Source organism: Cornus florida, unplaced genomic scaffold (assembly GCF_030987335.1).
Source record: "Cornus florida cultivar Cherokee Brave unplaced genomic scaffold, ASM3098733v1 CherokeeBrave_3.0.0_Hap2_Chr11, whole genome shotgun sequence".
Lineage (NCBI taxonomy): Eukaryota > Viridiplantae > Streptophyta > Magnoliopsida > Cornales > Cornaceae > Cornus > Cornus florida.
Window position 1 is genome coordinate 101,673,307 of NW_026775581.1, and position 26,383 is coordinate 101,699,689.

The window sequence follows — 26,383 nt, forward strand, 5'->3', positions numbered from 1 at the left end:
ACAGTAAAAAAAAAAATTCCCGCCTCCACCGGCGGTGGCATCAGGCGTTTTCCGGCTGGGGAAAGTTGAGATTGAAGTCGCGAGCTGTGTTTGGCTTGACGTCGCTCTGGTTCAAGTCAATTACAGAGGACGAGTCGGAGTCACTCTCGACCCCACCACCGCAGTGTGCGTCGGCCTCGGAAAGTCGCCGCCGTGTGATTGAACATCAGCCGCTGATTCTGAAGCTGACAGAGATAGTCTTGATTCATCGTCTCAGGCCGCAGGATCCGGTCAAAATAGACAACCTGACTTGCCGGCGGCAAAATTCCGGTTACCGGAGAAACATGAAACTGCTGCTGCAAAAACAGAAACCTCACGACGGAGCCAAATCGAGCTATGCCTCCGGCGCCGTGTCGAACGTCCCCAACCACACACGGCTCTTCTTCCCCGGATCTCGAATCTCGGCGGCGTATCTCCCCCACGGCCTCTTACGTACACCCCTGAAATGCACCTCATTCGCGTTGCCGTTAAATTTGTTTTAAATTTTTTTTGAATTTTTTTTTAAGTATTTTTAATTTTAAATTATTTTTTTTTTTCAAAAGGTTTTAAAATTTTAAAATAATTTTTTAATTTTTTTAATTATTTAAAATTATTTTTAATTATTATTTTTAATTATTAAAATTATGTTTTAATTATTTATTTTTTTTAGAAGAAATTTGTAGAGAGAGAAACTTAAAGAGAGGGGATTGATGAGAGACAAATATAGAGAGAGATTTGTGAGTGAGAGAATTTTAGAAATAGAAATGAGTTGAGTGTAATATAGAATAAATGTGTATTGTGTGTTTATTATGTGATGGGTGAAAGATGGGTTGAATATAATTAACCATATTCAACCCATCTCGATCCTCAAGTAAAGTGGTTAAAAATTACCCAACCCATCTTGATTCTCAAACTAAATATGGTTCACCCATAACCATTAAAAAGCGGACGAATATGGGGTAGTTGATGGTTTTTGACCTATTTTGCCACCCCTAATCAAAACCATGTATATTCTTGTATTTTTAGTTGTGATTTGTTTTGGATTATTTTTTTTAGGGTAAAGCATTTTTTTTGGGAAGGAGGAATAAATATTTGTACCGAGCACATCACAACCGCTCATGCTCGCACGTGCATATCACTCATCTAAACATATTATGCACGCACGGTTATGATGTGCCTATTGCACTGGACACAACGAATATTTACTCCTCGAAGCGATGGTACCACCGGGCCAACTTCTAAGACCCATGGGGAATATTCATGTGTAACTTTTGGGCGAAATCTACTCAGAGGATCGTTCATTAGAGAATTTGCACCACTGTCTCTTTAATCTTGAAATTGGGCTTCTTACATGATTGCTCTGCATCAAGAAGAGTCCTATCGGACTGAAACCTATCTCCCTCTTGCTGCCGTCCACCTCCGAGACCACCGGACTAACCCACGCCGGCAAATTACCGCATCCTGCTGAGGCTCCTCACCGGAATTGCGCACTAACAACTTTCATTAACGGTCAATCAATAATGTTAATGTAGGTTATTAGTTTTGTATATTCTTTTGGGCTTCTCTCTTGGGCTTGCACGCTTAGTCTAATGGACTGTTTGGTCAAATGGGCTATCTCGTAATTATTCTCTATATATATTCAGTCGCTTGAAAATTTCATAATAAAAAAAAAAAAAAAAAAAAAAAAGTGATATTATTTTCTACGTGGTTGCTTTTACATGAAACAAAATGTTTTTGTCTAAGTGAACAACATGCCCTCCACTGGTTTAGTTTCAAGAGGAATCTTAGTGACAAATTGAAAGTTTGTTTCCCCGTACAAAAAGAAGCACATCAAATCATGTTGAAAATTTCACTCATCCGAATGGAATCCCTATTGAGAACCTTTACTAGAAGGGAAGAATCAATGGGCATATATGTGGATAAAATTCATTAATGAGGAAAATGAGACTAACCAAAATTTATAGATATTCTTCATGCAGCAAATGAGAAAATTAGGTTTGATGTTATTGGAATAAGTTCCCACTCATTCACCAAATGCTTTGGGGCTTTAAAGAAAGTACTATAATTCCACTTGCACCAGACAATTATTGAGAAATTTTTTTTGAAAGTCATTTTAAAGAAATCGAACTCTCTAAGCTTAATAAATAGTGAGAGCTTTACTATTATACTATCAAAGTTCCGACACTAATATTTATGGATGTCCATATTAGACTTGTCCCCCCCTCCCCTAATATTTATGGATGTCCATATTAGACTTGTCCCCCCCTCCCCGGGGTCGTTCTCTAGCCTAATGGAATGACTTCTCCTTGTCGAAGTGTTTAAATTAGAAACAATCATTTTATGCGAATTAATATCATGTGTTGGAGATTTCACCACCTTGTGTAAATAAAAATTCAACACCGATTAAATGGAATTCATACATACTACATTAGGATGGGTGAAAAACTCTTAACTGAATAATTATTTATATGCATACTGCACTATGGTTACAATTATGACCTCTCTGCATATACATTATACAACCTCTATTTTGGTAAATACTCCATATACAACCTATAATACAACATTAATTAATGTAGTAGTGAAATGAACCCACTTCAAAACAAACTCTCAATGGCCCATGAAATTATATGTAGGGCCTAGTTTGGGCTTGGGCTATTGAGCTCAAATGGACACACTGTTGGGAACACCTCTACATGTGACCCCAGGTTCTGAACTCGGAGCAAGTAGCTCGTACGGTAACACTCCAGCCCCACACCTATTCTTCAGCCTAGGATCACCATTCCTTCTCTCTATCTCCTTCTCTATCCGTCCGATCTCTGCCGAGAATCCGTAAAACGCTTCCACCATCTCCGCATCACCGGACCAGATCGACGGCTGGTGTCGCTCGCCAATGTACTCCTCGTCCGGCGAGTGAGTCGAGAGCGTGTCGACCACAGCCATAAACTTCGTTGACTGCAACAAACTCGGCAACGCACAGAGGAAGTACTTCTGTGGATCGTTGAGGAATACGGCGTACTCGGGGTCGTTCTCCTCGGGAATTAATCGGCGCATGAGTGGCGGTCGGTTGGGAACGTAACCACCGTAGGGGTACTGACCGAAGTTGAGCGCGGCGTGCTGCGCAGAGGCAAGCCAGATGATGGTGGTGAGGATGGAGACGAGATCGTCACCGTTGCATAGACTGGGCCACCAGGACTCGTGGCGGAGATCGGCGTGGCCCACGTTGATGGACTCGGAGTACCAGGCTTGGAGCTCTCTGTCGTTGCGGATTAGGGCCGCATCTGGGTAATAATGGGTCACGTAGGTTCGGACCCAGTTCTCGATAGAGCCCCAGATCAAAAGCCCATCAGCTGCATATGGGTAGTCCTCAAGTAGGAGCTTCAGCCCATGTGGTTGTGTGGAGTCCGGTACTGCCATACCTCTGCATAAATTAAATCAGAACCGTTAATTCAATTCAATCAATATCTGACTGTTGCGTAAATTCATACATCTTATATTAATCATGAATTAGTAATTAAATGGTGATTTTCTTACCTACGGATGAGATCTGCTGGGAGGCCCTCTAAATCAAAGCGCCAGAAATTCTTATACGCAGCAGCACTGATCTCCATGCAGTAGCGACCAGGAGTGAAACAAGACTCGATCACACCATCAGCGTTGATTAAGTTCTGGCGAGCCAAGGCATTGATCTCCAGCGTGTATCTCATGTGTGGGTCCAGAAGCTTGAATATTGGGTGCATCGCACTCATTTGCCTATGCGCTGCTAATATAAAGGGTTCCAAGCACGCGTGGGTCCTTAACCTGTCATGAAAAAGGATAATTCAGTAAATTCACTCAAAGTTCAAAAAGTTTCAGCTCGAATTTTTTTTGTAAACTGAATTGAACTTGCTCAACTTAGTTGATTCTAGTGTACTTCAATCTTGACTAGTAATTGAAATTCGAATTTGGTTTATTTATTTAATAAAGAAACGAGAATGAACAGCATTGTCCTGAATTAAATTTTTTAAGAGTTGGGTCCAAATGTTTATGAATGGAAGGGGCGCTATGCTTACCAGTGATTAACAAGTTGATGCACACCGGCGTCATTGGAGCATACATGGGCTTTGGCCAGCTGCCACTTCCAATTGTTGGTAGCGTCGACTGGCGGCGTGATGACACTCTTTGACCGGGAACTAGGTCCGGCCGGTGGAAGGCTGAGCTCAATGGCAATGGGCTTGAGAGTGCCCAATGGTGTCAAGAAAAAGATGGTCCGAGTGGCATATGATTTGCGCCCATCAAGGGCATTTATACGGTCAAGGAAGGGAAGGTACGCGTCGTGGTGATCCACCATGAATAGCTTATTTTCGTCCAAGGCCTGTTGAAATTACAAAAAGGTACAAGTACGGACGTTAAGAGCAGGAATGGAGTAGAATAAGGACCATGATAGTGTTGTTTGATCATGAGTTGAGATTAAAAACTCAAGGAGATCGATGGTTACCTGTTGTACAGTCATGCCATTGAGATTGCCCAAAATGTGTTCTTCTTTAAGGGCGGACTCTTGTGGACCGTAGATTTCGTGATCAAGCTTGCTCACTGGTGGGAATACTTCAAGCCTCTCTATGTTGACGGGATTTACTCCTGCTACTGCTTGGCGGCCAAATTCGTCATCTCTCAGCCATGCAAACTTGTCCTCTGTCAGATTCGATTACATGTTAGTTTATCACGTGAGAAATGTGAATTAGGTATAATTGTCCATCTTTGTTCTAAATTTAAGATCTTTACTAAATGAAAAACCAAACAGACTCTAAATAACTCGATTTTAGTTGCACTGGAGGTTTCAAGATTACTCACTTGATAATATCTTGGGAATGTCATATTTGAGAAGACCACCCTGGCTTGTTTCTTGTATTTTGGTTACTGTTTTGGGAAATGGTAGTTTCTTCAAGAGCTCATCCTGCAGCCCTAGTTTGAGGAGGAGACCCTCACTGTAGAGGCTGTCGATGTCGGAGAAACCTTTAAAATCATGGTTGTTTGATGACAAATTGGCCATCAATTGAGGTATCAAGTTATGAAGCACTGCTTTGAGCCTCCCGGATGAGAATGCGTTTTGTTTGGACTCCTCGAATTGTTCGTCCCTTGGAACGTACATTGGCAGTGGCTTCTCCACACGACTCTCTGCATGCATGTCTGAAGCACAGACAGTAGATTTTTTCATCAAACATTTGTATAAATTTGAGACAAGACAACTTAAACTAAAGAAGTAAACTATACTTGGCGACATGCTCACTCCTCTTCTTCGTTTCAAGTATAACATGATCATTTTAATCTCAGCTTCATTTAGTGAAGCAAAGAGCAATTTTACCCACGCTTGTTTATCAAACTATAGAACAATGTTATATGAACTAATTATTTAACCAAAAATCTATATGCCTTTCTGTCTCAACTTAAAAAAAAAAAATTGTTGTCTCATTAATGTCAGAATTATCATAAACCATGGACACCAGAATAGAATAGAATTGGAGAAAGGAGACTTACCAGTATCACTTGGAAGACGACCGGTGCGACACCGCCTAGGATACGGAATTTTTTCACCTCCAAGTTTTGGCCGAGCAAAATCAATTCCTCTATCCGGATTTCCTAGATCATTGTAAATATCAAAATCGTATATCCCGTCCGATAATTTTCTGACACCTTTGCCGTCACCCCTCAAATCTCTCAAGTCCTTTTCTCTCAGTGCTTTCAATCCGGCCGGTGTCTCATTAGGTAGATATGGCTGTTCAAATGAAAAAAAAAAATCAAAAGATCAGTTTTCACAAGTCTGGAAAAAATCAGTGTCTTTTACTAAGCTTTTTAATAGCCTAAGATTACTAGTAGTTTTGGTTGGTACTGGCTTTAAAGAGCATGACCCAATCTGGCCCATGATGTGGTCCATTTGACCATAACAGTAAATCTTAATTAGTGACACAAAGATTAGAAAATCAAACCTCAATTGGTTTAAATTAAGAAAAGGCCAAATTGATATATCTGAACCTTATCTTTAATACTCATTATCATCAAAGAAATGAAATTGATTCTATGGCAGCCCTTACGTAAAAGACATGTTTTTTTGGAGAAAAAGTACAGTATAAATCATACCAATTTAACAAGCTTCCCAATATGCCTAAACAAAACCATTGCCAAGGCAGGCAAGTGAACTTGTCAACAATAAAAGGAAAAATATCTAATTTAGGCAAAGCTAGTTGGATATTTCAGTAATTTACTCCAACAATTCAGGCCCAAACCACTTGTATGATAATTTAATTATTTCAACTTTCAAGCATTAAATAATGCTTGCGATGGTTAACAAAGTTATTAATTGATTGCAGTTGTAGTACAACAATGGCAGAAGTGTTGACATTGCATTAAAAGAAGCAGTTGAGAACTGTCATAAACCAAGCACCGGGAGAGAGAGAGAGAGAGAGAGATGACAATTCAAAATAGGGTGCTATGAATAGTCAACATAGGTTTACTTTGCCAAAATTTGAAGCAAGAAAGTATGGTTTGACTTGGGGAAAATGTATAATTGAATGACTAAAATAATAAAATAGGAGGAAAAAAGAAAAATACCAGTATGATTTTCTTAGAAGTCTAGAAAGTTGAAAAAAAAGGTGAAATAATGGAAAGGAAGAGAATTCATACCTGATTTGAAAAGAAAACCCTTTTCCCAGGATGATCTTTCTTAGATTGCACCCATGAACTGCAGGGGAAATGGACTGGACCACAAGCAAACCCTTCAATGGTTATAGTCTCCAAGAAGAACTCTTTCTGGTGCTTGTTGGTCACTGTGATTGCTCCGGGAATCCCAAAGTTGGAGTCCACTGTGAACTCTGCTATATAATTAACCCTCTCTGCTTTCACATTTGATTTCTTTGCCCAATCCTTCAACACAGCTCCATTGCTTTTCTTTGGACCTTTGGTTTCTTCATCACATAAATAAAAAAAACCCAATTCAATACAATACATAACAAAAAACAAACCCAGGAAAGATCACTAACTAATTCAATCAAATCAGTGCTAAAAAGCCCTTATTACGAGTCACTTAGACATTTGATCATAAACTTACCCAAAACAAACCATTAAAAAAATTGACTACTGGATCAAAATTTGACTAAATTGGCTTGTTTGGACAAGAAATTAGCAAACTTTAGCAGAAAGAGAGACTGGCTTACTTGGATCAACTTCTGTGCTGAGAAGCTCCAACACAACATTCCTTCCGATTTTGTCAGTGAAAGCATCCAAATGCTTCACAAATGTCTCCTTCAAATCCTCCTTATGCTTGTTCCTGACAGTCACCACAGCTCTGACCTTGAATTTGACTGCCTTTTCAGGCACAATTTTCACCAAGCTCAAGTTCTCACTAATAGCCGCCACAGGCCCTCTCACAACTTTCTTCAATCTCAAACGTCTTTTCTCCATAGGAACCAGAACTGGGTTGATCAAGAACTGGTTATGCTTCAAAACCACTCTTGATGAAACAAGAAATGAAGATCTGTCCATCAAAGAAGAACCCATAATTTCTTTAGTCAGTGCCATCTCAAATCTCTTTAATTTACCACACACTAGCTCTCTCTAAATATTGAAGTAGATGTATGTGTTTGTTCTTTGTTGTTGGGGAGAGAGAGAGAGGGAGAGAGAGAAGAGTGAAAAGAGAGAAAGAAAAGCTGATGACGAAGCTAGTGGGGGATGGTGTATGGTGGATCTGATGGTACGAATATATATAGGAGGAGAGAGAAAAGGTGTATTAACATAAGATCTCATTACCGTCCACACGTTTTACATTTTGTTCTCGCGACTTGTCTCTGTGTGTTGCACCTTTTATTTATGTTCGTTTTTTTTAGGCTGCTGAGTCAAAACGAGTTTCAGGTTTCCGAGTAAAGACGCGGTGTGGTCCTGTGGGGGAAGCCATGGCGAAAGTGGGAATATTAATTGTCAATGGTCCTTGATCTCCTTGTCTTTTACAAGAATGGCAATCAAGTCCTGTTCGTGTAAAAGTTGCATCTTGCATGGCTGCAACTGCAAGTTATTTATGCTAGCAAACTTACCCAAATATAATTGTACCCATTCTAGCAAGCCCGGACACTTATTTTAGGTTGCGGTGTCTGAGAAACTATTGTATGATCGGGAACTGTTCTATGCCAATCGACAAGTGAGTAAAGGTACAAATTGTGTCAAATTTTTTTTTTTGATCTTTTTGCTTACATGTTAATTGGTAATGATAAATGATCTTAGGATTATATAATAATTACTCATTGTGTCTATATCAGACACAAACATTGATACAGACCGACACTCGAATATGATTTAAAAGTATTTCACATTTTAAATATATTTTTTATAGTTGAAAATGATTAGAAAATTTTAATGAGGACACTTTTGGAACACTTTAAGAAACAACACGATACTTTTTACGATTTTTCTTCTTACAAGAATGCGATTTCAATGCGATTTCAAATTATATTAGGGACTAATAAAAAATAATAATATAAAATTTTTGAAAACAGCAAACAACATTCATCTAACTCAGATATGAATTGCTCATTTTATTCATTATAAAGTGAATAAAATAAATAATTTTTAAAATATATATATATATATATATATTATACTATTATTTTTTTATTGTATAACTATTGTATACATTTTGTTTTTTTTTCAAGATTTGTCTTGTAAGTTCTCTCTGTATTTTGTTATATTCATATTCATGGCTTTTAGATATAATATATAGTCAAACAATGAGTAACAATAACTCACACATTCATTTGAGATTTGGAAATAATCTGAAAATAGACGGAATTTGCACGAGTGTTGGTGGAATTGATTTTTGATTTATAAATGATAATAATAAAATAATAATTAGTGGGGAACACGTTGTGTTGTCAATCAATGGTTGATGGGTCTCTCTGGCACACAGAAAATGTTAAAGCATAAAATCCCTTTTTGTCTTGTCGAGAAATGATAGACCAATTAGTACCCCTTTAAAATTATGACATACAACAGTTGATCGGAATCTTGTCCAATGAAGCCAAGACAAAACTGATCGAGTCTGAACTTGACAAGTGGAATCGTCACAAGACACAGTTGGATTGATCCAGCAAGGGTTAATGTACAATTAATGGTTGAGTTCCACTCTACCCGAGCTAGTTCCTGCCGGACTAAAATTAACGCGTCAGTAAATTAAGTTGGTGTTGTACATTAAGAAAATATTATAATGGTAAAAAATTATTGTGATGTTAAATTTATATTCAAATGTTTTTTTACTACATCACTAATTAAAGAGAATCGATTTATTATTGTGTAAGAAAGAATTTTGATTATTCCCAGCTTCGAACCTACAGTGTATAAAGTAAAATTTCTTGAATCCAAATAAATGAATAAATTACTAGGGCACCGTATATATGTGAATATTTGTCCGTACCTAACGTAATCTTACTCACGGTGACTTCTCTCAAAATGAAACTCCTATTCTTTCATCAATTTATTGTAACTGCAAATGTCGTTCGTAAAAGTCGAACTTGTGGTAACAATTAATAAACTCTCTTTTATCCTCACTTTGGCGTTGGAGGGATGGGGATGAAATTGCCAATACAGATAAAGATGAGGGTACGGGGGGTGGTTCGATTTTTGTAATGGTAATGGTAATAAGAAATAGCAAAAAGTAAGTCGTGAGAGAATTCTCTTTATTGAGAGGGATATTAATGGTATGCATTAGGTTTGACTACGTATCTCACTTGCCGCCAGTTTGGCAGCAACATATAAGCTTGTTTTTAATTTCTTAGACTTGATTAAGATATCTTAATCTTGGTCTTCTGAAGAATTTCCAGGATCATTCTATTCAATTTGAATATGTGTAAGTGGTCGGGTAATGTTTCTTAAAAAAAGAAGTTACTCATCTCTTTAAAATGTACAAAATTAAGTTATAACAAATATAAACAGTGAAATTAATCTTCCTTTATATTGAGAATGTTATTGGTATGCAAAGCTAATGGAAATTAATATAAATAGGAAATGAAGTGGCATGTCCAACGTATTTAATATCTTTTCGTTTATATTCAATCTCCATTAAAATTTGAATAAATTACATTAACTTTCTTTAAAATTTGAGCAAATCACATGCGGGTAAAACTGTTGAGCGTTTATTACTTTAATTTCCCCTAAAATATAGGGTGTGCTCAACGACACTCTTACTGTTTTCTTTTCGACATAATTATTGACCAAATTTTTACACATGCTAATTTTGCTATTCTCTTGTGTGGAAATTTTGCCCCCTATTAAAATCAGGTTATTATTAACTTTTTATATTTAAAGTCACCTTTTAATAACCGACAAACAAGTTTATGGGAGGTTAAAGTAATAAACGTTGAACAATTTACCTCTCTAAAATTTGTCCAAATCTCAAGGAAGGTTATTTTGAACTAACTCAAGAACTAGAAGAATTGTGTGTTTGTATACATGTTGGGAGGAAGAAAATAGCTACATTACCCTTTCTTTTGTGGATGCACAAAAAATAATGTGTTATATGATTAGAGAAAAGTTGTGTGGGCCTCATCCTTAATTGTTGTTGTGGAGACAAGCTTTCTAATGTGGCCCTGTGTGATATTTATGTTATGTTTGGGAGTATCGAATTGGTGTCTTTGATTTGAGATTGAATAAAGTTTAGTTAAAATTTTGTATTAAATTTTTTCTATTTCTAAATTCAAGATGCCAGTTCGATGTCGCCAAACATAGCATTACTTTAAAAGTACATTGGCAGAAAAAGTTGGTGGTTCTTTGAATATATATCAACTAATTTTGTAACAACACTCACTCTAGTCAGACACGATATTGTCCATTTTTTGCTTTTCCGGACCAGAGACTTTTCAAGGGGTCACCCATTTTGGTACTACTCCAGGTTAAACATACTTAACTCTGGAGTTTTTGTGGGTTCATAACCATCACAGCTTTAAAACACTTTCTGTCAAAGAAGGGTATTGAATCTACATATATCACTTGCCTCATCCACACCCAGGCGATGTGGAATTGTGCATCTGTAACTCGCCTAGTGTGGTAGCCTACTGGTGCTACCTACACACGCTTACGTATACCCACCCACAAGGTCACCAAATAATTTGTTCTTTATATTATGTAGACTGCTTTATATGTATATATAATAATGAAAATTTTTTCCTGAGATTTACAAAGGCAAAACATAAGCATACTACACAGTAGCACACCCTTCTTGCCTAGCTAGCTGTAAAACTGAAGAAAGGGTATGAGATAAAACCATATCCAAGTTCAACCCATTCTGCAAGAAAGAAACAAGTGCATAATGTCACGGGCCTAGAGATTTGGCGCAGCGGCACGGCCCGTGCGGCACCAAGGCGTTACTTCAGCTCGCGCAAGCGCCCTGGTCAGCCACCACGACCTGCCCTCCCAAGGATACATGCCGACTGGTTTCGGCCTGCCATGGCCTCATCAGGGGAACGGCCTCAACTCCCGACCAGTTTGTGCAGGGATGGCCAACTCCCTTCTTCATAGTCAAGTCCACGACCAGCGACAAGCACCTCGAACTGAACCGAGTCGACCTGCCTGAACTCTGAAGAGGTACCATCCTGTGGTCCTGCACGCCCCTTCCCTGGAACCATTCCCAGTCTATGAATGTTCTTAGCCAACCAGCATGCGTGTCTTCTATGTTCATGGCGTCGTTAGGAATCGGATCGTGACATTCTCCCCCACCCAAATCCTGCGATGCCCTCGTCGCAGTGCGGCGCTGACTCCGCTGCGTCCAACATTCCAAAGTCTCTCTCTTCCAAGTGGTATGCTCGCCTGCCCACCATCGCTTCCTTGTACAACCCTTGGCTGCACTCGCCCAATGATAGGGTTTCGGGCTAAAGGGACGCCCACTTCTTCGGGACGCAACCCCACGTTATGTCGCCTCCGCGACACCCCGAGCAAACAAGCGCCCTCCGGCTGACTTGATACCCGCCCTTCACAACGGTTTGCACGCCTCTTGAACTTGCAAGAACTTTGGTGCACGCGGCCCTCCGGCCATCCGATGCCCGCGGCCCTCCGGCTTCAAAGGACGCGTCTTCATGGGGAGATGGAGGCTCTCCTCCAACAGCATTGATTGCCCACCGACGCTTTAGTGCACCGTCTTCATTCTCAAGACCCCCGGATCGACAAGGGGGCACACCTTTATGCTTTTCCCCAAGTCCTGCTCTGATACCATTTGTCACGGGCCTAGAGATTTGGCGCAGCGGCACGGCCCGTGCGGCACCAAGGCGTTGCTTCAGCTCGCGCAAGCGCCCTGGTCAGCCACCACGACCTGCCCTCCCAATGATACATGCTGACTGGTTTCGGCCTGCCATGGCCTCGTCAGGGGAACGGCTCCAGCTCCCGACCAGTTTGTGCAGGGATGGCCAACTCCCTTCTTCATAGTCAAGTCCAAGACTAGCGATAAGCACCTCGAACTGAACCGAGTCGACCTGCCTGAACTCTGAAGAGGTACCATCCTGTGGTCCTGCACGCCCCTTCCCTGGAACCATTCCCAGTCAATGAATGTTTTTAGCCAACCAGCATGCGTATCTTCTATGCTCATGGCGTCGTTAGGAATTGGATCGTGACAATAAGCCACCTTATTACCGTTGCGTCGCACATGAGAATTCGAAAACCAGGAGAAAGATTGCAGTTCAACAAGAATATAAAAAATTATACAATAAATCTCCGTGGTAATGACCCTATCATCAATCAAAGCATCCACAACGATCTTAGCATTATACTTAAAGCACACTGTCAGAAAGTTGAATGATTAAGCCCAACACATTGCACTTCGAAAGCAAAAAGTTTTCGCTGACGCCAACCAAGAGGTTGGAAAAGGCTTAAAAACCACAACCCAAAGAATTGAGCTGGACGAATCCCTATAAACAACATTTCCTCCTCCCATCATAAAAGTTTTAGAGAAACTGACATCAACATTACATTAATAAGACCATCCACAGGGCGAGACCAAAGATCAGAAGATGAAAACTCCTTGGAGATTAGGGAAAAAGTTTTGCATTTTTACTGCACTTCCATAAGCTCCCAAAAATGCTCCACTGCCCAATTTGTAACAATCAATGGATTCCATACAACATTATCAAATATCTTCTTATTTCGAGCCTTCCATATGGCCCAAATGTAGAAAGATGCCAAGCTTAAAAAACAAGTTTTTTCTTGTGAATAATTCTCCTGGTGAGAAACATGAGACCGCCACTCTACAGAAGAAGAAAATAGAAAACAAGAGAAATCAAATCGAAGGGGAATAAGCTTCCAAACTTGTATAAAGAAAGTACAACAGAAAAAAAGATGAATAATGTTTTCTTCCACTAAACCACAACGAGGATAGAATGGATCTTCCAAGTTTTCCCTACGACAAAGAGTTGTTGAGGTAGGTAATGCATTGTACAACATCGCCAAATAAAATGCTGAATTTTAGATACAACATTATGTACATTTCCACACCGACTACCAAATCGTCCTATCATTGTATTGACTAGGTACCATACAAGTTGCCGCGCCCCTTAAATCACCAGAAAATGAAAATACCAAATAATACGCGGACTTGACAAAAAATCGCCTTGATTTTTCAAAAGCCCAAATTTGTGTATCTTCTTTATTCCAATGGCTAAAAGTAATGCGACAAATAACATGTACTTCATGAGAGGCAAAGCATTGTTGGAGAACATCCATACGCCAAGTTTTATGATTACCATCAATAAAGTCAGCAACATGATATAACGAAGTTGCACCAGACCTTGGGGCTACATTATATTATAAGCCAGAGACCCATTTATTAGACCATATATTAATGGATTTGTCATTACCCACCGCCCATCGTATCCCTTGATGCAAAAGAATTTGGAATGACCAAATACTACCCCAATCCCCATGACGGATTTGATCTCACTTTCGCCTCCAAAGAAGAGCAATTTGGAAAGTATTTTAACTTGAGTAATTGATATGCCAAACCCTTCTTAGTAACTTGAAAATTCCAAGCATAATTTGCCAGCAAAGCCAAATTGAACGCTTCAAGATCCCGGAAACCAAATCCACCATGGTCTTTAAACCCTAATTTCTACTACGTAAGACAAATTGAACCAACATTCCACTCTTTTGAGGTTAGACTACAAATTTTATTGTTTTTAATTTGTAAAACTTGAGGACAGTGAGATTATGTGAAATTACTTTCTCTTATAATATATATCTTTATATATATATTCAAATTTTCTCTCTTTTCATGTGCATGCCCATATCATAAAATCCAAAAAATGCTAAACTCTAAAAATATAATTTGTAATATAATATCTCGAATTAGGTGGCACTTATTTAACAACTTTGTATTTTAAAAACAAATTTCTCAAGAGAATATAGGATAAAGGGAAAAAATAGCTAACTCTTTGTAGAATTCAAATCCCAATATAACTCAATAATATTAATATATATATTTTTTTAATTTGAAGTGAATCTTAATTTTTAATTCTCTTTATCATAAATAAGAACCCTAATCCAATTTGTAATCACCGTTAATTTCTCTCTCCTCAGTCCTCTTTGAAACTACAAACACATTCACCTACTTAATTTTTTTTTTTTTTTTCTCCCCTGATCTTGACTAGTACATTATTAAATCTGGGCCGTGAAGGTGTGTACGAAGCTAGCCCAGAAGAAAAAACATATATGTTCATTAGTCTGAGACAATCAATTCAACTTCTTTATTTTGAAATATTCACTTCAAATAGAGGTTAACCAAAGGTAGTGTTATTGAATTTTTGCTTCTCTCAATTGAGGTACACGAAATAGATTATTGGAATGCTTGTTCCAGTCTGACCATAGAATAAAATGGTCTGTCGATAAACACGAAACTTGTCACAAGTCTAAACTTTTGACCACCAATAATATTCACATTGAGTGTTTTAATTAGCCATTGAGCACTGACTAATTTCATTTGAACGTTGACCTAACAAACTAAGTGTGTGTGTATATATATATATATATATATATATATATCATGGAATTCAAATTGTCCAATACAATTTTTTTTTTTTTGAAATCCATTCAGAGGTCTAAAGCGGTTAGTTTCATATTCAGTGGGCTTGATTCATATACACTTGAAAGTTGAAACACAAACAAGCTGCTAAAAAGTAAAGTCTACTTAATAATATATTATATTTATATATACACACATATATAGACTTATATATATATAGCTCATCTTCCACTTGAATTGTCTAAATGCATATTCAATTTGAGTTACTGAGTTCAATTGAAGTTAAAATATAGGGAATTTTCAACTCAGAGCAGCGTTGGGTTAGAACACAGGTTAACAAATGATTTGTCGATGGATTAGCTATTCTTCTACTACTTTTCCGAATCTTCCTTGCTCATGTTTCAAAAGTTCAAATATTGACCCACTCACTGACCAATCAAAACAACTGACCGTTTCAGCTTTGCTGACCAGAAAAGTCAAACATATACCAAACCCCGCACACAACACGGTCCATGGCGGGAAAAATACCCTTTGCTCTGTCTACCATAAATAATATACAGCGGGACGGTCCACCGTCCTAACCCTGGACCTACAACCACTTCTCTGGTTAGTGACAAAGTGGACCCAATAGATTTTTTGGACCCACTTTGATTGATCGATGCACTGTGCAGTGATCGGCATCAATCAAAGGGATGCCAACAAAAGAAAAATCGGTTGGTAGGACCCACTTCAACAACACGCCATATTTGTATGATATGGTCCATTCTTTATGTGGTAGTCCAAATTTCACTTAAAGATCCACAATTCGATTGTGTGGCGGTTTTCATTTTTGAATTACAGTCACACTTTTGTTTGTTTTTTTCTCCTACTAAATAGTCTAAGATCTAGACTCTTGTCATTAAGGGATGAGATTAATTCTTAAGCAATTCATAATTAAATAAATTGTGTTATATATTTACTTAAGAAAAAAAAAAAATTGTTGTGTTGTAAGTATCATATATGAAAGAATTACGTGGTTCAATCTATTATATTTTCCCAATGGTCCATATGAGCATAGTTTCAGAATTTTTATAAGAGATATATAGTGAACTATATTATGCATCTAGCTTTAAACAGAGTACACGCATTGCACGTAATATAACCGTTAGTTCGTAATTAAAAAAATGACAAATTTGGTGCACAAGACTGTCACTATTACAAGTTCTTAGAAGAATAAATATACACCACAGATATATTTTTTTTATTTATTTCGAACTCGTAATTTCCATACCTCCTAAAATCCAGATATTGCAGCAACGTGTATCACGTTTTATGCCCTAGAATAGGGTTTTTGGTCCACACTGTTCATGAAATGAAATGGGTGTGCATGAAAAATGTGATTAATGAGAAGTAATTGATAGGACGTATAGAGACAATGTTTTTTTTTTTTTTTTTTTTTTTTTTTTTATATTTAAAAGTATGGAAACAATGTTGTTGATAGGAGGAGGCACTAGGGATTTCAATTTTTACCGCCCCGCCGGGGCCCTGCCCCGTTAATAACGGATATGGGAACACTTATTATACCGTTGGGGCGGACATGGATACAAATTTTGTACCCGTCGAGGGTCACGGGGCGGGTAAGGGTTCAATATACATATCCTAGGGGCCCCGCCCCGCCCCGCATATAACTATATTTAATATATATATATATATATATATATATATTAATAAGTTATTTTAGCGGCTTACCCAACCCATCTCTTACAATCCTAATTTGGGATGTAAACTTGGTATTAAATTTGCTTTTGTTTTGGTTATGGTGGAAGTTGGAGCTTAGAACTTCTTGTGATTTGGTTGTATTAAATTTTTATTTTTGTTTATTATGTTCTTTGAATTATGTTATGTGCATGTTATTTTTTTTATTTTTGTTAGAATACATAATTTTATTTATGTTGTGTCATTCCTAGGCTTTGCACATTTAAATAGCAGGAGTTTAAGTTCTAAAAAGTGGGAGAAAAAAATTTGTTAGTGGGGCGGGCACGGGGGTACAGTATTTCCTAACGGGGCGGGGTTGGATATGAAAATTCAACCCGTCGCGGGTCTCGGGGCGGGTATAAACTTGACAAAAATTAAAAAGGGCGGAGCGGGATTTAGGGGAACCCGCTCCAAACTCGCCCCGTTGCCATCCCTAGAAGGCACAATTATTTTTTGCATCAACCAACGTGGGAAGTGGGATTGATAACGACAATTACTTATGGTCCCGTTAGTCCAGTGTGCTTGGATTGGACATAGTTTACTTTTTCACAATTTTTGATAGCGGCAAGCAATAGTAGCTTTCCAGATCGTTCGAGACAAAGAGCTTAGTGCAGGACGGAAAATATATTATATTTAAATATAAAAATTCTCTTTTTAGTGTGAAATTATTAGTGGGAAGATTGGGAACCCAATGTTTTACTTCATGTATGAGATTTATTATATATATTATACACATGTACAGAACATACATGTATTTAATGTTAAACGATTTAATAACACAATTGTTAGTGTTTATTTAGTAGATTCATCCCTTTCTTTGGAGGTTTGACATTAAAATAAAGAAAAAAAACAATAATCCAAGCATTATTTTTAGCTCTAATTCTGTTTCTTTGTTTATATAAATTTTAAAATAATTTTTTCAGACCATTTGTAAACACAGCATAAATCACTCTAGGAAAGGGTAGAAACGACAACAAAACTGCTGCCTAATTAATCTATAAGTTCGTCATCAAAGGCTTCTTAGGTCATATATGACTTTCTAAAAACTTTTGCACTCAAAATAGTATTTGTTGAGTGATGGCTAATCTTTCCCCAAACACAGACGAATTTTAGAATAAACTAAATATATGGCCTTATCCAAAGAGAGAATGTCCACCCACTCCAAAGAAGTAATAATAATAAATATTGCAATATGATTTATATGTAGCATTTTAAGCCATCAATTAGGGTTTGACCTGTCAACAGGTAAGATATATTTTGATCTAAAGCTAACTAAATAACTCGAATATGAACTAAATATTTAATTCGATAATTCTTGATGATAAGAATATGAAAATTTGTTAACTAAACAAAACGAATATGAATTGTGGTCAATTCGATTCGACATAATACATTATATTATATTTCAAACATATATTATTTAATTTCGTAATATATAATATTTACATATTATTAAAATATTTTATAATTATTTTCTCTTCTTCCTCTTTTTTTTTTTTTTTGGTAAATTCTCTCTTCTTCCTTTTCCTACTTATTCATATTGTAAAGAGCATTTTTGTACAATTTGAAATCTTTCTCTGAATAAATATATAAATCAGGAAAAAAAAAATAGTTATACAACATGCGACTCAAAGAGACTTGTGTTAGAAAAATGGTACTTTATTTATGAGTTTCCTCTAAGTGCATTCAATGAACAACCTTTATTTGCCTGCTCTCCCTTCAAAAGTCACTCCCCTATAATTATTTTGTATCATTGTGTAGAAACAAGTTTGATATTTGTATCAAAGCTGAACGTCCTACAATATATTACACTTGATTTATGAATAGATATTTGGTACAAAAGACACAGTGTACCGGCTCATTCGAATGATATTTGCGTAATACGCACTAACATATGTATAATATGTACGACTCAAATGAATCTGGTATATGAACTCATGTGTGTATATATATATATATTTTTAAATAAAATAAATAAAATAACTCCATAAAACCAACTTTTAGATGGGATTCTGAGGATTCATTGTGGTCCGTGGAGTACCACTGAAGTTATTAAACTACCCGTATGGCTTATTCAAGCTAGATATACCCCACAATCTCCCCCACCCCCCACGCGCGCGCGCACAGAGATATGTGCCTTTTTAACATTTTTTTGGATATCCTTTTTAACATTTAGCATCAAAGGAATCACGTTTTCATTGTTTGATTCCTGTCAATAACATAATATGAAAATCCTTCTTTCGATCCAGTTCTTAATTCTAAAGCTCAATGATCAAAAGCTATCAATATACTCCTGCTCTCTTATATTAATAGTCTATTTTTTTATTTTTGGTTGCCCCATAATAATTGTCCCATTTCAAAAATTATTGAACTATTTTTATTAACATTTTCAATTTATTCCTAAAAGATAAAATACATTAAAGTGTCAAAATGGTGGACCCCATCAAAGAATAACATTTAAAAGGGATAAATTTAGAAGCCAATGTAATAAAAACTAGTGTCTTAAAATGTGTGAATTTTGAATGTGGACATTTATAATAAGGCAGAGAAAGTATATATGTATGTATATTACTGCGTGGAGTACTGATCTCTTGCTCCCTGTGGAGTAAGAAATTTTTTCCACACTTTCTATATTGACCATTAGATTAGATCTAATGGTCACATTCCAAACCCACCTATATATTTTCCTTTTAATACATAACTACTATCATTATTTATAATTTTCAAATTTAATATTTATCATTATTTATCATTATTTAATATTTACCACTATTACTAATTATAATAATAAAAGGTAAGTACCAAAAAAATAAAAATAAAAATTTGTTTACCTTTGGAAATCACGTATCACCACCACTAATTCGAATTTTTGTTTTCTTTGAAAAAAAAAAAAATGTTAGAAAATTGTTTCTATCACTTAATAATGATAAATAAAAAAAATTAATTTTTGATGATAATGAAAAATAATAGTAATGATAGTATAATAATAACAATATTAAAGAAAACAAACTAATTTACAAAGGAAATATAAAATTTAATAGAATAATAGTATGTTTTGTAATTAATCTCCTCATTACGTCAATAAATTTTTGTTATTATAGTAGAATTAGAAACAGGATATTGTGCGACTTATTATGATATTGATGAGTAATTGAAATGTGTTTACAACTAGTTAAAATCTGAAAATAATAATAATAATAATAAGGAAGATGAGACAATTTGTAACAAAGGGTCTGAGAAAAATAAATTAAATTTTTAATTTTTAAATAGGATGCATTTATGGAGGTATACAATAATTTTTTAACACTTATAATTCTTTTTTTTCAAAGAAAACAAAATCCTATTAGTGATGAGACGTGATTTCCAGAAGTGAAGAGTGATAGTGGTTTTATATTAAAAGGAAAGTATCGAAAATTTTGAAAATAATAAATAATGGTACTGATTTTGTGTTAAAAGGAAAGCATATAGATTGGTTTGGAATGTGACCATTAGATCTAATCTAATAATCACTATAAAAAATACGAAATTTTTTTCTTATTTTACCAAAAGCAAGAGACAAGTACTCTTACTCCTTTTATATATATATATATAACACAATCTTAATTACATTCTTTGCAAGGATTAGTGGAGCATGCACATATTGCATTTTTCCCAATATATAAAGCTTTGTCTATGCCATTTCGCATATGGGCAAATGGCATCCCACTGATCATCAATGCATCAAAGCGATCAATCAATTAATTATTTAAATTTCATTAGAATTTTTAAATTCTAACTCTACATTACCTTCTTCTTTTTTTCTCAAATTTTCTTTCCTCTTTCACATATGGTGTATTTTGTAAAAGTATACTTGGTTCGGTTGAGATCGGTTTGCAAGTTTTTTTTGAATGAAAGCATTCCTAATGATTTTAGAAAATCTAGAATCAAACTGAATCGAACCAAACCATTTGACCAAAAGAACCGAACCAAACAAAACCGTAAAACACCGATTTAATTTGGATCGGTTTCAAGATTCCTCTTTTTATAATTAATTAATTAATTAATTAATTATTATTATTTTTTTGTATTACAGAAATTAGTCATATTTTAAAATTCAAATGTACAACTATAAAACAAGTTAATCAACACATTCAGAATTGTTAATACATTCACTTCTAAAACATAAGTTTTTTTTTCCTTAATACTTCTAGAACATAAGTCAATACATTCAAAATTAATAATATATTCATCATTCTCTGTCACTTCTGAAACTGAAGAGAATTAGTGAGTATGTTCAGAATTGCTAATAGCCTAATACATGTAGAACTACAAATTCAACAACAAACACCACAATTCAGAAAATCAACAACATTTAGCTATTGTAAAATTATATTATATTATATGTATATCTTAACGGTTCGGTTTGATTTTAAAGGACTTTAAACCATGATCAAATCATATTTGTACAGTTTCAAAAATTGTGACATAATCAAACCATTAATAAACCGCTTTCAGACTCTCCGTCTCTACAACTCTTTAGCCATTCCGTACTCTCTAATCTGGAAGAAATGTTCCAATAGGTCCTTCTAAAATCCAAAAGGCCTCGTGTCTAGATTGGGCCTAAAAATCTCTGGGCCAACCTTTCTACGTATTGGACTGGGCCAACCATTCAGACTAGTAACCTATTGGAAATTTGAAATCTTTCATAGCTCTCTATGGCATTAAGTCTCGTTCGAAACACAGTGAGTGTAAAACAACTTGCCGAAAAGCTGTGGATTCGCGAAGGTCTAAAGAAGCATGGGTTGGACTAAAAAATGGGCCTGATGTGTACGCCTAAAAGTTGGGTTTGATAATCCTAAAGCCCAACAATGATTATTCTACGTATTGCATATTGCAAACAAATAATCCATTCCTCTATCCTAAGAAAAAAAAAAATTGCCTCTTTTACGAAATTGCGATCCTTATTGCAAACAAATTAAGGATGCTGGTTTGCATCTGGTCCATTTGAGGACGCAAATAACTACACACAGACACAAATAAATAAATATACATGCATATAAAAATGTGTATATATATGAATGTTTTTATACTATTAGATTTTTCCCATGGCAACAAACAGTCGCATCCATCCATTTAGAGCAACATATACAAGAACACATACATAAACCCATATATATATAATATATAGCCAGCAGAGAAGACTTATTTATATTATTTCATAAGATTAATTACAATCACACACATATAATAATGAACTTACTTTTGCTATATGTTCGTTACACATCAAAGGCGTTACCTAGGCCAATTACTAGAGAAAGGAACAGCCATGACCGGAATGGCGAAGGAAGCCTCCATTAAAATCAAATTGTGGTAGCGTTCAATCGTCCCACCTGTTTCCACCATGTCATTCACCACCGATTGATAGTATTTCTTGAGCTTTTTCATGAGCATGCACGACAGCTTCAATTTCAGCCACGGTGGTAGGACTCGCCGGAACAGCCTTACCCCAAAGAGTCCTCGGCCGGACTTCTTCCCTCCCAGGCGGAGTATTAGCAATCTCCGCCTCCTTAGCGGCATTTTCCGGCTGTTTGGCCACCGGGAAAAAAACATGCTTGCTTAGCTTGGGTTAAAGACGTTGTGATCTGAAGCCAGAGATATAGAGATGGAGAGAGATAAGCAAGTAATAAAGGTGGAGCATGGCGTTACTTAAATGACTTTTGTCCAAACTCCCTTAATACATCTCACACATCTATCAAGATAAGTGTGTATTTATTTTTCACTTTGTTCATTAATAATTTTTCCCTTTTCTTTTTCTTTTTCTTTTCTTTTTTTTTTTTTCCCTAGAAATCGCAAAAACCTTTTTGAGAAGTGTCACTTTTGTGATTAAATAGTTTTTTTTTCAAGTAGTATTTTTTTGTTTTATGATTATTTTTTCGGTAAATAAAAAATAACTATACAACAAATAGAGGCAGACAAAAAATGAAACAAATTTAACACGAGGCAAACAAGAAAACCCACAATAAATACCAACTGGGAGCTAGTAATCATGCATACCATGCATGTGGAAGAGGTTTAGAGCCGTCATTGCATTGTTCATTGATTTCGTCCCGGAACATAATTATAGTCATTTTTTATTTTGAGTCACATGCTAGGTTTTGGTCGTATTTTAAGTCACACGAAGCCCGAGGGATTTGAGAGCAAGAGCGTAAAAAAAAAATTTAAGTTAACACCGAATAAAAATTAAAGCGAGGGTATACCCAAAAGCGTGAGAACAACATTTAAAGGCGAAGTCATGATTTTATTTAAGAGGGGCACAGTGCACTTATTGAAGAAAAAAAAAAAAAAAATTACAAGTATAACAAATATAACTTTTTAAAATTAAAAGGCAAAGAAAAAAAAATTGTAAAATAATATGCTAAATAAGTACGGTGAAAAAAATATATACTTTACAACTTTACAAATATAAGAATCAAAATATTAATTAATAATATTTTAATTAAATACAATCACAAGTGTCATCGATAAAAAGAAATAAGAACGAGAAAAAAATAGTACAATACATAATTATACATAAGTGAAAAAATAGTACAATACATAATTATACATAATTGTACAGGAATGGAATGGAATGAAATGACCATTCTCATTTTATTGTTTGGTTGTAAATATGAAATGTGTCGGAATGAAATGATAATAACCATTATAGTGTTTGGTTGGACCAATTTAAAATTTAAAATGGAATAATTTTTAATTTGAGTTCTTCAAAATATCTCTCTTAGGATCAAATAAATTAAATTAACAAAATGACATTCTTTTATAATTTTTTTAAAAATAAATGGTGGCAGTGGCGGTGGTGGAGGTGGAAAGCGGTAGTGGTGTAATTGGTGGTGTTGGAAGGTGGCGGTGGTGGCAATGGTGGAAGGTAGTGGCAGTAATGTGGTGATGGTGGTGGTGGAAGGAGATAGTGGTGTAGGTGAAGGTGGTGAAAGCCAATAGAGGTGAATGTGGTGGTGGTGGAAGGTAGTGGAGGTGGTGGTGGTTATAGAAGGCAGTGGCGGTGATAGTAGTGGTGAAAGGCAATGGAGGTGGTAGAAGGTGTTGACGGTGGTGGTGGTGAAAGACAGTGGCGATGGTGATGGTGGAATGCGGTGACGGTGGTGGTGGTGGTGGTGGTGGTGGTGATGGAAGGCAATGATGGTGGTGGTGGTGGAAGGCAGTGATGGCGGTGGAAAGTAATGGCGGTGGAAGGCAATGACGGTGGTGAAAGGAGGTGATGGAAGGTGGTAGCAACGGAAGGCTGTGGTGGTGATGAAAGGAGGCAGTGGTGGTGGTGATGGAAAGTGGTAGCGGTGGAAGGCGATAGCGGTGGTAGTGGTGGAATGTGGTGGTGGTGGCGTGGTGAAAGGCGGTGGAGAAAGTCGATGGCGGTGGTGGTGGTGGTGGAAGGCGGTAGTAGTGGTGGAAGTCGGTGGTGGTGGTGCTGAAAAGCGGAGGTGGTTGTGGTGGAAAGTAGTGATGGTTTTTAGGCTTAACATAAGTGTTTTTTGGGAAATTGATTTTTTTAAAAAAATTATTTGGGAATGGAATGGCCATTCAATAGGTTTAGTTGTGGAATGGATTTTTATTCCAACGCAGCATTAAAGTTTTGTTAAAAATTTCTTAAGTCATCAAAATGTGCCTTTTTTGAATATTTGAAATTCTCCAAAAATTATTGTTTGTAAAATGTTTACTAAATATTTTTCCAAAACAAATTAATTATGTTCTTTTCAAATAATGGAATTCCCTAGGGGTGAGCAAATATTCTGTCAATCCGGTCCGAACCAATTTGATCCGTGTGATTTGGTTTAGTTTTCAGATCTCATAATTCGGTGATAGTTTAGAAAAATAGTAATCCACTATTCGCGGTTCGGTTAACGGATTGGGTCCTGAAAAAATCGATCCGATTCGTTACCTTAATTATATATTAATATGTTATCTATATATATATATAACTATATATATACTTACTGTATTTCTATTTTTTTTAATTCATTATTTATGACTTTAAAAATTAACACTAAGTCACCAAAGTCATTAGTCATTATAGTTTTTTAATTACTAATTTGAAATTTTAATGGCCATAGAGTGTAATCATATTGGGCTGTTTGAAAAGCCCAATCTATAGAAACCGAAACGATCCGATCCGTTATTTCACAGATCAGTTTGGATCGGATTGAAGGTCTTCACAGATCGGTTCAGTTTCAAATTTCATCAATCTATGAGAATCGGATTGAATTGAATTTTACCTCCAAATCGAATCGATCCGATCCGTGATCAATCTTAGAATTGACATGTAATTTTTCTTAATTACTCTTATTTGAAACCATTGTCACTTAACCAAGACAGATGGAAATCAAGATTTACGAAATCTCTTAATTACCAATTAAGAGTCATAATTTTCATAAGGCAAAAGTGCAAAATACCCCCCTAAAGCAAAAAAATGAGCAATTCAGTTATAGTAGTTCTGAAATGGAGCATATTGCTCTCCTGTAGACGCTTGATTCCTCTTTCTGGTAAGCAAGTGATGCACGTGATTGATTACTTTATTAGAATGCCAAAACTGCCCTCCATGATGACCATTATGCCCTTCAATGTTGTTTATAAATGTTTGGCCTCTCCCCATACCAAACCCATTTCAGCCCCATTTATTCCCTCTGCTCTCTCTCTACCCTTGTTCTCTCAGGTCAGTATATTTATTTGTATTGCTATATATATATATATATATATATATATATATATATATATTGCATTGTTATATATTGGTATATAGTATTTTATATAGTGTATGACATGTGCATGCTATTATTATATATCTTTATTATTATTATTATTTTCTCTCTCTATTGTTGTTGTAGGAATATGAAGCCCTCAATGACATCAAGAAACTCTGTTAATGTATCACATCATGGTAGATATAATAATTTGCATTGCTATTGTGGATTGAAATCACCTTTGAGAACAACAACAACACATGAAAATCTAGGGCGCAAATTTTATGGATGTGGAAGTTATCCTATGAGATATTGTAAATTTTTTAGATGGATTGATCCCCAACACAATAAAGTTCAAAGAGAACTTCATTGGAACCGTATGGAGAGAGAGATGACAATGCAGACCATTTCAACTTTGAGAGCTCAAGTTGCTATGAGAAGTGCTGAGTTGGAACCTTTGCACAATGATGACAGTATCAACTATGTTGGCGCATAACCTGTCACAACTATGAGGACCATGAATGGTGGAACAAGTTACATTGTTGTATTCATGTTGGTTTTTTTTTTCATGTGTTGTTGCAATGTTGATTGTGTGGTTATTTAAACCAATGTAATGGTAAATTAATGTAATGGAAGTACCTATTTCTTAGCTATCATAAGATTGTGCATGCATACATGAATCAAATTTGGATTGTAAATAAAAACATAAAAATAATGCACTAAAAACCTAATAGCGTAGCATTATAACTAAATCATCATAAAAAACATAAACTACCATTATACCACAATCATTATAACCCTTCAACAGCAACATAAAATACCATTACACCATAATCATTATAACTCTGCAATCCCAATAACATACACAGTTATATACCAAGTGTCA

The 26,383-nt window shown here is 36.0% G+C and overlaps 1 protein-coding gene across 1 annotated transcript; it reads right to left on the reverse strand.

Annotated features, from left to right (window-relative positions):
• Nucleotides 1–2,452: 2,452 nt before the first annotated feature.
• Nucleotides 2,453–7,818, reverse strand: LOC132287063 (linoleate 13S-lipoxygenase 3-1, chloroplastic). The gene is made up of 8 exons (XM_059789540.1): nt 7,206–7,818; nt 6,676–6,956; nt 5,533–5,770; nt 4,849–5,184; nt 4,496–4,689; nt 4,071–4,372; nt 3,553–3,819; nt 2,453–3,439 (listed from the first exon to the last, which is right to left on the reverse strand). The coding sequence occupies exons 1-8, from the start codon at nt 7,567–7,569 to the stop codon at nt 2,683–2,685; spliced, it is 2,739 nt and encodes a 912-aa protein (XP_059645523.1). The 5' UTR covers nt 7,570–7,818; the 3' UTR covers nt 2,453–2,682.
• Nucleotides 7,819–26,383: the final 18,565 nt, after the last annotated feature.